The sequence below is a fragment of the Orbicella faveolata genome, unplaced genomic scaffold (assembly GCF_042242905.1).
Source record: "Orbicella faveolata isolate gen_17 unplaced genomic scaffold, um_ofav_v1 contig_25, whole genome shotgun sequence".
Taxonomy (NCBI): Eukaryota; Metazoa; Cnidaria; class Anthozoa; order Scleractinia; family Merulinidae; genus Orbicella; species Orbicella faveolata.
Window position 1 is genome coordinate 1,498,365 of NW_028301553.1, and position 12,813 is coordinate 1,511,177.

The window sequence follows — 12,813 nt, forward strand, 5'->3', positions numbered from 1 at the left end:
GACAACATGTTGAGTGTTCGCTTACTGCTAACTATGGCCTAGTTTGTCTGAATTTCAATCGATTCTCGATGTAGGAAGCTCTTGTTCAGTCCATTTAGGACGATGCAGGCCTTTAGAAAGCAATAGATTGGCTCTCCGCCGCGGTTTTGATATCTGTACGTTCGTGTTGATTTAGACTCCAATTTCATGTTAAAAGCACTCTTAATTAAATTGTACAATTCATGATTCAACGAAAAGACGGTGAATTTAGTCTTCCTGGCCTCAAAAGGCATACAGGAGAGTTATTTGCTGCTATTTGAGCTACGATAAGCCTCGTGGAAAGCTAGCTCTGGGACAGAATAGTAGCAAGATTATCAGTGACAAGTCAAATTCTATGGCTATGTTTTTGCGAATCCGGTCAGATATTGAGATGAAATGTCACGTAACGGCTACTTTTTGGCTGAAATATAGAGGTAAATAACCGATTCCACTGCTTACCATGCTCTTGTTAGCATGACTGGCTAATTTAACCCACAGTAAAGACATAGTGAGGTCATTTAGGTGAAATCGCAGAGGTTAAGCCTGTCTAAATTAGTGCCGCGGCGAACCAAATGATCAATTTAAGCTCTAATTTAGCTTTGTTTGGCTCGTTCGACTCATTTGCAGCGACTTCAAAGGCTTGTATAGGCATGGTATGGACTCTGTTAAGAGTACACGAGGTAGATAGCACTCTCGGTGCGACATAGCCATATTTATGTACATTTTCTAACCGATTTTCCAAAAACATGCCCGCTATTTTGGTGCAAAGTCTTAACACGGTTTTCATAAATTCAGACATATATATATATATATATATATATATATATATAAAGTTAAAAATTTAAAAATTTATATATATATATACTTCTTGAACTTGAACTTGAACAGAATAAATTTATAGAGCGCTCGACTCTGAGAGGAGCAGTGTAGATAATAAACAATATATATATATATATATATATATATATATATATATATGTAGCGAGATCGTGAAGCTGACACTTTGATTAGTAAAGGTTGGAAACGTCAGCTTCACAAACTCGCTACGTACGGCGGTTAATGGACCTTTTACCAATGTCGGGCGATATCAACAATTCTTCGTAGTGTTATATAAACATCAAATTACCTTGATAGATCAATTAATCATGCCGAATTTAGTTTATTATTTAGTAAATTTGTCAATTTACGTAAGAATCCGTTACAATTTCATAAAAATACAGGACCCCAATTTTGGCAATTTTTGCAAACAAACGTACGCCAGGGAGGCAAGTGTTACCCCGGATTCCCTTGGAGATGATTTCAGGACATTATTTTCAGTCCAAGGAATTACAATTCACTGTTCTATTTAAAAACGACAGTTTTATTTTCTCATTATAAATATAAATACTAACAATTACTGAACAAATATTTTGAATGTCACAAGTTGTTGGAGTGAAGGTTTATCCCACAAAGGAGACCAAACTAGTTTTTCCAGTGTAACAAAACTCTTATATGTAACAGCGTTATCTTTTGATTTCCCTGTTAGTTGCTCAAACAATCTGTGATACTGATAGCCCCTGTTTGAATGGTGGACATTGTTCAAGTAATACAAGCAGCCCGACACACTACACTTGTGACTGTGGAGATTGGTTTCAAAGCAAAAATTGTGAAGGTATCGTCTTTGTTTTTCTCACTTATACTGAGGTTCCATCAAGGCCGAAGGTAGCTCGTTTGAAAAACTGCAAAAAATTGAAAAAACCGCGACCTAAACAACCCTCTAAAAATCAATTAATGTGACCAGTAACTAAACACCTGTCTGTACCGCCGTTATAGACGTTATATGTAGCATGAAGCGACAAGGAGTACTTCTACTGCCCCTGTATGGGGTGCTATAATCGCAGGGTTACCCTCAGCATTAAATTTGGCGGCACTCATTTATACACCTATGCTGGGTTGATCGAAAGCCAGTAAACGCTAACCCAGGATTAAAAGTTAGCCGAAATATCATTTTTTCTTGTATAAAAATGTTTTGCAATTCTTATGTTTTGTGTACTTTGAGATTATTCAAGCTAAAAACTGAAAGACAACAATATTAGAAGAAGACCTAACGGGAAAAAAAATGCAAAACTGAAATCAAAATTCTCAACCCAGCCCTGGGTCGAAATACGTGCTGTGAGTGTCTTGCCCAGAAACACAGCACAATGTTCACGGCCAGGGCTCGAACCCGAACTGCTCAAGAGAGGTGAACAAAGGCTAATTTAGATGTTTAGAAGGCAATACATTGACTGTGATGAAACAAATCCGCTAAATCCTGACATTTTAAACCTCATAATCTGCACTTCTTTGTGTTTGCAGTTCAAATCTACCCTTGCGACAGTAAGCCTTGTGTTAACGGAGCCACCTGCAGTAATGATGACCAAGATGTTTCATTATATCACTGCCACTGCACTGGCGACTACAGTGGTAAAAATTGTCAAGGTACGAAAGTTTTCTAGCGGGGAAACTTGTCAAAAGAAAAGAGCAACATAATTAAAGAGATACACTTTGTTATAGGAAATCAACACTCGCGTTAATAAAGGTAAACTGATTAACATGAATCGAAAGAAAAATAACTGCAATATGACGGAAATTAACGCGAAAGAAGTGTAAAATCTCAAAATCAGGGAAATTAACGCAAATTATTTCACAAGGAAGCATACTTTTTTCAAAGAGAAGAGGAAAATATTTTATAATACATTTAATTAATATTCATTTTACATTTATTTTTAACTCTATTGTAATAAAAATCCGAAATTCTAGTAATGATCTCGGTATTGCCCCTAAACGTACGTAGCGGTTAAGCGAAGATTTATGACCAAGCCATTCATAAAATGGTATAACGTGGTATCAAAAATTTGGGACGTGAAAAATGGAAATGAAGGTCGCGGAAATTAACGCCCCACTTAATCAATGACGCTGAAATTACCGTGACCAAAAATAATCCCCGCTAAAATTAACGCAAATCATTAACGTTAATTACATGAAGCGTTAATTTCTTATAATATAATAAAATAATTAACATGCTACATTGTAGTTTCTTTTGGCCCTTTTTCCTATAAACTTCCTGACACTAAAGTGTATTTGGAAAGGCTCCACACTTTATTCTAGTAATATACGGCCTTTCTGCGGTTCATTTTGTTGTCAAAACAACCTTTTTGAAATGTATGCGGCTGGGAAGCTTTTGACACAGTGCTCTTAGAGGTTGTCAGCCATGACGTCATTTACTGTTTTGTTTGTTTGCTCGTTTTTTTTTTTTTTGTTTGTTTGTTTGTTTGTTTTGTTGTTGTTGTTGTTGTTGTTTTTTTATCAAGAGGGATGAGTAGCAGTAGGTAAAGGTAAAGTGTGCATACGAGCCAAGTGGCCCATCAGGCCGGAGCTTATCCCGGTTTCTGCAGCATGAAGCGACTAGGAGTATTTCTACTCCCCCCTGGATGGGATGCTAGTCCATCGCAGGGTTACCCCCAGCATTACGTTCGCCGGTACTCATTTATACACCTGGGTGGAGAGAGGCACTGTGAGAGTGAAGTGTCTTGCCCAAGAACACAACACAATATTCCCGGCCAGGGCTCGAACCCGGACCGCTCGATCCGGAGACGAGCGCACTAACCATGAAGCCACCGCGCCTCCCAAAGTAGCAGTAGGCATGGATTAATTATTCTTTAGGCTACAGCTACATTGTCGATATGGGATTATCAAGGAAGAATATCTCTTGTTTTACTCTTTCTAAAAGTATAAGAGACAGACCTACAATAACTACAGGTATACTTGAATAGAAAATCAAAAGTAAGAGCAGAAAAACAAACGAAGTTAGAGGTAATCGGATAATCGTTTTTCAAGCTGGACTTGGTGAGTGTCTATTAACGCTTGAATATCTCAGACAAACTACTTGTAACTAATGAGCCAAACACATATTTTCGATTTAACGATTGCATGATGTTTCCTTTGACATCTTAATACACATTCCACTCGTTTAACCATGAAATATTTCCCTCTTTGCTTTTCCAGTGCCTTCTTTCAGCAAAATCGCTTGTTTTGACACATCAAGCAAATTACTGCCCGATGTACTCGGAGATTTCAGGGACCTTGTCAAAGATAATATATTTCAACAGGCTATCAGTGCATGTGCTGAATTGGCGTTTGATAAAAGCTACAAGTTCTTCGCATTAGGATATCATGGTATATGTCGGTCAGGGCCGAATGCACGGCAACAGTATCACAGCAAAAGCTCCGTTAGTGATAAGAACTGTCCGAATGGCATCGGCATCGACAAACGTATTGAGGTCTACACTTTTGGTAAGTCCCATTTGTAGACTGCATTCAAAACTTATTTTATACCATACCATGATAGAAAGCAGTTTTTAATGCATTCCAATCTCTGTCAACTTTATTTACATGTTATGCGTGTTAAGAACTTCGGAACAAATGTAAATGATCTCACCTTCAGAGATATATCAGGCAGTTTATATTTGATCGGTTATACGGCTATTGATTTTTCTGTCTTCTAATTCTTCGTATAGAATTGCTTCCAAAACGGAATCCTCTGGGTTGCTTTAGAGAGAGAAAAAATGACCGACTACTTAAGATCAAGTTCGGGAGTTTTGAGAGCTCGTACAACGCATCAGATCCACACGCGACAGTAGTCAAATGCGCGCACCTGGCGCGCGACAAGGACTACGAATATTTTGCCGTTCAAGACTTTGCTGACTGCTGGACAGATACGAAAATAGTTGACAACTATAACAGATTAGGGAAGGCTCTTCCAGAAAAGTGTGTGGGAGGAGTGGGTGCATCCCACACTAACTTCGTATATCGACTGAGGCCTGCATTTACTGGTCCAAACGTGTGCGACACTTCACCGTGCAAGAATGGAGGAACATGTGTGGTGCATTTCAACGACCCCGATAGATACTACTGTGAGTGCGGCGACTGGTTTATCGGAGAAAACTGTGATGGTAAGTACCACAGCCGACCGCTATAAGTGCTATATGTGCCTCGCTGCTCTTCAGTCCGTTATGGTAAACATTTAATAAGATTCTTAGGCTCGTATCTCTGGTCAAAACTGCACCCATGATAGGCAGCGAACAATTTTAAAATAACACTAGTCAAAGAGACCTTACTGTTTTCATTGAGGGCACGGGCACAAAGTGTGTTAGCTTGATGATTTTATATACGTATTGTCACAAATACTTTTAAAAATACTTGCAAACTGATTGATAAGTTTTACGTTTTACGTTCTTAACTTTCGATAATTTTAGTCTGTGCACAAATTTATAACCCTTCTTCATTTATTTTTATTACTATATTATTTTATTATTTTTATGTCTACGATTAGTTATTTAAGCTAAATACTCAGACACTTAAATATTGTTCATTCATTCTTTCCTTCATCCATCCACTCATTCATTCATTCATTCATTCATTCGTTCGTTCATTCATACATTCATTCATATGGATCCAACTAAGGCGCGCGAGAAAGCCGAAATCTTAACCTTTGTCTTGAATGCCTGCCGACATTCTGTTTCCACCACTGACATTAGTACATTTCGAATCACGAAAACGGTGTTTCTTCCATACTTTGACATTAGCTACCACAAAGCTGGACTGAAACAAATGCGATCACAAGCAATACTGAAACTAAATTTTTACGCGCTGCATTTGCATGTGCCGCGTACAAACCCAAAATGCACGCAATACTATGAACACACATTAACGACTATTTAAGTACCCCCCCGCCCCAAACAAAAAAAGAAAAAACAAGTACTCAACGTTCTTTTTGCAACTAGTCCAGTTAACTGTTTACTAACGTTTTTTTTTTTCTGTTCCTGGCAAAAAAAGTTTTTCAAGTTAATTAGGCTGACAATACTTTTTTCTGCACGCTAAAAACGGAAGTCTTTAGATTACATGCTAACAAGTTAGGCCGTAATGCAGATTTTGCTGAGTGTAGGATGTAAGAGGTTCTTCATCAACGTCCTTCAACAGTATGAGCTATTATTTTTTGCATCTTTTACAGTTCAAATCTACCCATGTGACAGCAATCCCTGCCAAAATGGCGCAACTTGCAATAATGATGCTAACGACATTTCCAGATACAAGTGTCAGTGCCGAGACTGGTTTACTGGAGTAAACTGTGAAGGTAATCAGTCAATGAAAAACAACCTATCATGATAATGAATAGGAAGGAAACAGCAGCAAACAAACAATGCATGATGACAAGCGAGATAGTTATCTGTTGTCAGTGACACCACTACTGTTATTTATCTGCCGGTTATTTTTATTAACATTACCAGTAATATAATTGCATGCCAATATCTGCTTTACTGTGTTGTCATCGTTTGCATATCTCTTTGAATTGCACCATTTATGAGCCCTGGAACCTCTGAATTTCCAGAAGTTGATTTCCCATACTCTTATACACAAAAGTTGCATTTGATTCTCTACCACGAACGCCGTAACTTTGATTAGTTTACTTTCCTAACACACTGGAAAAAAAAAGATAAAAAGCTTATTTTGACTCAGCGACTGATACATGTACGCAGAACACTTGCTTTAGGTCAGAAAATAAGGCCTTATGATGACATGTTCCTGTTTAGGCCAAAATAAAACCACTGAATATTATCACTGTAATTAAAAAATTTCAAAATCTTTGGAACTAGGAGTGAAATATTCCTTTGTGATTTACCTGTGTAAAAATGTGTGAATTGTGTTGTTTAACTTGTTTTACAAGGATTTCCAGCCCTGCGAAAAACCGTTTTTGAACACGTGTAAAATTGTGTGAATTCCAGCGTCGTGATATGGACGACGTAATGTTTGAAATCATTTTTGACCCTTTCACTGAAATTAAATTGTTGGTGTATGATCTTTTCAGTCGGAAGTCTTCAGCAATCTTTGGTTATAATCGAAAATCTTCGGTAATCTTCGGAAATTTTCATATTCGGAAACGTTCATGTGGCCTTAGAACAAGTTTTGGAGAATATTCGGAGATCTACAAAAAGTGGTTAGAAACAGTCGGAAAATCGTCAGAAACGTCGTTATGAGTATGTGTATATTGGTAATAAGCAAAATAATAAATGGTTACCTTTAGATATGGAATTCCTCTTCTCGGGTCAACTAAATATCTCACTCAATCACTGTGTTCACTCGTGCGATGATATCGAGTTGAACACTCGAAGATAAATTCCATGGCCATATCTACGCCCGTCCATGAATTATTCTCTGTATCGTCTTCTTTCCTTGTTAGTTGCACAAACCATCTGTGATACTGATAAGCCATGTTTGAATGGTGGATATTGTTCAAGTAATACAAGCAGCCCGACACACTACACTTGTGACTGTGGAGATTGGTTTAGCGGCACAAACTGTGAAGGTATTATCATTTTTTACTTGCTGAGTTTCGTTCCTGAGCGCCTTTAGTTCCCTTTAATCAACTCTCTAAAAATCATCCTTTATGACCAGTGGCAAACAACTGGCTCAACCACGCTTGCTCCAAGCTCTGTGGTTATAGACCCGTCAGCATAATTCATCTTCTCCGCTCAGTTATGATCCCTTCAAAATACTGTGGATTTCCTCTCCCTCTTCCACAATCTCCTCGATCATTATTTCTTCACGTAACTTTGTTGTTTAAAAAGAAACAATCCTTTGAAATGCCCCTCCCCGCCTCCCCCCCAGTTAATCATCCATGAACTTTAAGTCGTGTATTGCGCACATTAGTTGCAAACTCAGTGCCAGCTCTGAAGAAGTAAATCCACGAAAGGCAGTTTTAACTTCATGAAGTGCACTTTATTTTGTGTTTTCAGTTCAACACTACCCTTGTGATAGTAAGCCTTGTGTTAATGGAGCCACCTGTAGTAATGATAAAGAAGATGTTTCATTATATCACTGCCATTGCACTGACGACTACAGTGGTAAAAACTGTCAAGGTACGAAATGCATGTTATTTTTTTTCTGTCATCTTTTCTTTTATTACACTTTTCAAGCTTCCATAACAATGAAATATTTTTATCTTTACTTTCCCAGTGCCCTCTTTCAACACAATCGCTTGTTTTGAAACATCCAGCAGTTTACTACCCGATGTACTCGGTAATTTTAAGGACTCCGTCAAAGAAAATAAAATTCAACAGGCTATCAGTGCATGCGCCGAGTTGGCCTTTGATAAGAGCTACAAGTTCTTCGCTCTTGGATATCATGGTATATGTCGGTCAGGGCCGAATGCACGACAGCAGTATCACAGCAAACGCTCCCTTAGTGATACGAACTGTCCGAATGGCATCGGTATCGACAAACGTATTGAGGTCTACACTTTTGGTAAGTTCACTCTTGGTAGCATTTCTTAAAAGCATTGGCAATTTAGTTGATGCCACACCATGATGGAGAGAACTTTTCTATCCATTTCCTGCTCTTTGATCCCTATTTAGACGGTAAGAGAAATAGAGAAATTCAGTACAGATATATCTTCATAGTTAATTGAGGTGAGATGTAGTCAAGCAGAAAAACGTTGCTCTTGACGACATCAAACAAGCCTGATACGCCGGTGAGGTGAACCGAACAAAATATGATTAGGTATTTACTGTACACAAATTCGACTATCAAAATCGGCATCATATCAAGTCTGTGACTTGATATCGCAGGATTTCAGGACAGTAGGCACACCTACTAATGACCAGTTTCGAATTTGGGTACACCAAAAGTACGAGCCATGGTTCGAGTTTTGACTATAGCCAAAGGTAATAAAGGACATTAGACACGGCTTCTGATTAGTTGATTACGAATTTGGGTTGAGTATTGAATCACAGAAAATTGAGGCCTATCGTCTCTGTGTTTCTTCCTCCCCTAGAACTTCTTCCAGCTGTTAATCCTCTGGGGTGTTTTTTGGAGAAAAAAAATAACCGACTACTTAACAAGAAGTTCGAAAGTTTCACGATCTCCTACAACGCGTCAGATCCACACGCGACGGTAGTCAAATGTGCGCACCTCGCGCGCGACATGGACTACGAATACTTTGCCGTTCAGAACCTTGGTGAGTGTTGGACAGATACAAAAATAGTTGACAGCTATGACAAGTATGGGAAGGCCCTTCCAGGAAAGTGTGTTGGAGGGGTGGGTGCATCCTACACTAACTTCATGTATCGACTGAGACCTGCATTTACTGGTCCAAACGTGTGCGACACTTCACCGTGCAAGAACGGAGGAACATGTGTGGTGCATTTTAACGATCCTGATAGATACTACTGTGAGTGCGGCGACTGGTTCATTGGAGATAACTGTGAAGGTAGGTAAAAATCTATTGTTTTTGTAACAAATTCAATTTATTGGTTAAATTGATTGTTTTTCTTCCTTGAAAGTGCAGGAAGTCTTTTTGAGACAAAAACATTTTATTGTTAATAGCTAATTAGGCTGACTAAGTTTCTTTATGCACACTGAAAACAGAGATCTTTGGATTACAAACCAATAAGTCAGGGCATGATACAGATTTTGCTGACAGTACGATGTACTGCAAGAGATTCACAACATGCTTCCTTCAACAATATGAGCATATTTTTTTTATCTTTTGCAGTTCAAATCTACCCATGTGACAGCAATCCCTGCCAAAATGGCGCCACTTGCAAAAATGACGCTGACGATATATCCAAATACAAGTGTGAATGCCGAGACTGGTTCACTGGGATAAATTGTGAAGGTAATCAATCAAACAAAAACAACAAATTGTAACAATGAGTAGAAAGAAAGTAGTAATGATCTGATTTCACGACATGGAATCTTTAGTATTAGTTGCCCGTAACATCATTAATGTCATTTGTGTTTCATTATTGACTTTACTAGCATTATACCCGAATGTCTGACGGAATAAATCATTAATCACTTAACTCGAAAATTATTTAACATAAATCGCAAGATTTATAATTTTCTTCGACATAACGTCTGAATGCACACAAATTGATTATTCCCCTCATTTTTACGAACAAGAAGTGAATATTCCCAATGTTTGCTAAGCCTTCCACAAAATATTCAGAGGTGAATATAAAGAACCAAAAAATACCGCACTAAAACATAAAAATAATGGACAGAGTCGTTCGCTGCATACACGTATGTGGAGGTAGTTTTAATAATAGTACCGGTATCGATTGCCATGTTAATTAATTGACAGGTCGATTCAGGTTGAATTGTAAATAAACGAAAGAAACAGTAGGAAAAAGAAATTCACCCAGTACCTTTGTTCATCGTTGTTTACTAAAATGAGTCTAAAAATGAGTTGTTTCAGTTTGAAGAAAAATAAATGTCGGCCGGTCGACACGGTTTGTAATGGCTGTCGATTTACGAAATCACAACGTTTACCATTCTCAAAAGCCTTGAATACCAATATTTAAAAACATTTTTGGCCCAAAACCACTGGTAATCTTTTTTTTTTTCTTTTTTAATTTCAAATGATTTCAATGTCCTGGACTTGGTACCATGTCTTTCTAATAAACGAAAATTTCATTCAGCAACTTCCGCCATGCTTACTTCTAGATGGCAAAACAGGCGCAACTTAGTTATACTCACCCAGCGAGGTGAAGATAGCGTCAGACGCCGAAATTTTCGACAGAAAGTCTTCTTCTTGAGTTCACCTCTAAAAATTGTGCTAAAAGTAGCATGTTCCCGTTCCGGTCAAAAAACCCTGAATACTGACAACATTAAAAGATGTCAATGAACGAAGCAATTACAAAACTATGTAACCTTCTGTTTTCCCTGTTAGTTGCCCAAACAATCTGCGATACTGATAACCCATGTTTGAATGGTGGACATTGTTCAAGTTATACAAGCAGCCCGACACACTACACATGTGATTGTGGAGATTGGTTTAAAGGCACAAATTGTGAAGGTATCTCTCTTTTTGCTTACTGAGTTTCGATCCTTGCCGTAGTTAGTTCCTTTTGAAAGGTAGCAAACCGAATAGTTGAAGCTATCAGCTCTCTGAAAATCACATCATCATCATCATTTATTTACCACGTAAACAATCACAAAAGATATTGACAATACTCAAAAAGCTGCGGGGAGACCTCCAAAAAAACCCACCAAGCTTATAACGGAGGCCACCTCAGAAGTTAATATATTGATAACTTTAAGTTCTGCGGGCGCGGCATGACCAATTCACTGTTTTGTAAATAAAAATCAGCCATCAAGACTAGTGAGAAAACTAATGGCTCTAACCCTAATCCCTAACGCAAGATGGTTATAGACTCCGTCAGAATAAGCATTTCTGTCCTGTTAGTTATGGTACCCCTAACACACTACACATCGCCTTAGCTTCTTCCCATCATTATCATTGTCATTGTCATTATTTACAAGAATAGCAGGCACTAGTTGATCATCATGAAACAGACAGCTGACAAGCAGGACACATGATTAGGAGTGCAGGGCGTCCAGAGGGGTGCTCGTGACGTGATAATCCCTTGGGGAGTGACGTCATTCTTCCCTTTGGAAGATGACATCATCGGGATGGAGAGGCGTATGGAGAGGTGCTAGGGTGTTGATGATATTTTTTTTTTTTTTACCGTGGAGTGAAGTAATTGCCTCGACATTATAGGGAAAAGAGGCTAAAAATTAAATAGATTGGACGATATCTTTCATCTATGAACTTCAAGTCCTCTATTCGTCAGTTTTTAAAAATTCATAAAGTGCACCACTTTTGTGTTTTCAGTTCAAATCTACCCTTGTGACAGTAAGCCGTGTGTTAATGGAGCCACCTGTAGTAATGATGACCAAGATGTTTCATTATATCACTGCCACTGCACTGAAGGCTACATTGGTAAAAACTGTCAAGGTACTCAAAAAGATAACAGCCACAAAATACAGAGACTTGAAATAGTTAAGATGCTATGTTCTCTTAGCCATTGTTCCTGGTAACCTCCCATATACTTGCTGAGAACCTCCTCGCTGTCTTGAAATATCTCATTTCTGTGGTTCATTTTGTTGTTAAAACAACCCTTTTGAAATGTTTGTAAAAGATTCCAAATCTCTGAAAAGCTGATGGAACTGCGTCGACTAAGGCCTCGTCCACACGTATCTGGATATTTTTGAATCCGCAACTTTTTGTTTCCGGATACGGCTTCCGTCCAGACGCATCCGGCGAATTCGGCAGCGAATCCGGATATTTTTGAATCCGCTCTCCATAGCGGAAAAAAATAAGTCTGCAACGAATTCGATAACGTGTGGACGGTGAATCCGGATATTTTCGAATCCGATTACGCAGCAGAACTGCGTCCAGTCTCTTCCCGAACAATAAACCAATATGGCGGCACAACGTGTAGGCCTAGTTTCTCTATAGTGAATCCGGATACAATAGGATGCGTGTGGACAGGCGAATTCGATTTGAATACGCTATATGTGGACGGGAAAAGTGTTGAATCCGGAAAGAAAAAGTTGCGGATTCAAAAGTATCCGGATGCGTGTGGATGGGGCCTAAATATTGTCTAGGTTGCAACACTGTCGGGAGGCGGGGGGAGGGGTAATCAACAAAGGAAAACCTCTTTTCACACTCACTGAAAACTATTAATAATAACCTCTTAATGGCTGGTCGCAGGGGAAACAGTGAGTTTTGTTTCGTTGAGACAATACTCGTTATAAACCTACACTAAATAGACAAATCTCAGGCGAGAATCAAAAAGTACAATGAAGAAAATAAAAAAATAAACGACGTCAGAAGCAATCGGACAAGATCAGAGTATTCAAAACTGAACTCAGTAAGTGATAATGCTTGAATCTATCAAGCAAAAACTATTTGTTACTAATGAGGCAAACGCA

The 12,813-nt window shown here is 38.5% G+C and overlaps 1 protein-coding gene across 1 annotated transcript in view; it reads left to right on the forward strand.

Moving 5' to 3' along the window:
• Positions 1-12,813, forward strand: part of LOC110040616 (uncharacterized) — a 48,634-nt gene that overhangs the window by 30,011 nt on the left and 5,810 nt on the right. Inside the window, exons 36-47 of the mRNA XM_020745878.2 lie at positions 1,544-1,669; positions 2,353-2,475; positions 4,042-4,329; positions 4,554-4,988; positions 6,047-6,169; positions 7,274-7,399; positions 7,830-7,952; positions 8,050-8,337; positions 8,867-9,301; positions 9,587-9,709; positions 10,766-10,891; positions 11,711-11,833. Of these exons, the coding sequence (XP_020601537.2) occupies positions 1,544-1,669; positions 2,353-2,475; positions 4,042-4,329; positions 4,554-4,988; positions 6,047-6,169; positions 7,274-7,399; positions 7,830-7,952; positions 8,050-8,337; positions 8,867-9,301; positions 9,587-9,709; positions 10,766-10,891; positions 11,711-11,833 (2,439 nt within the window). The remainder of the gene's footprint in view (positions 1-1,543; positions 1,670-2,352; positions 2,476-4,041; positions 4,330-4,553; positions 4,989-6,046; positions 6,170-7,273; positions 7,400-7,829; positions 7,953-8,049; positions 8,338-8,866; positions 9,302-9,586; positions 9,710-10,765; positions 10,892-11,710; positions 11,834-12,813) is intronic.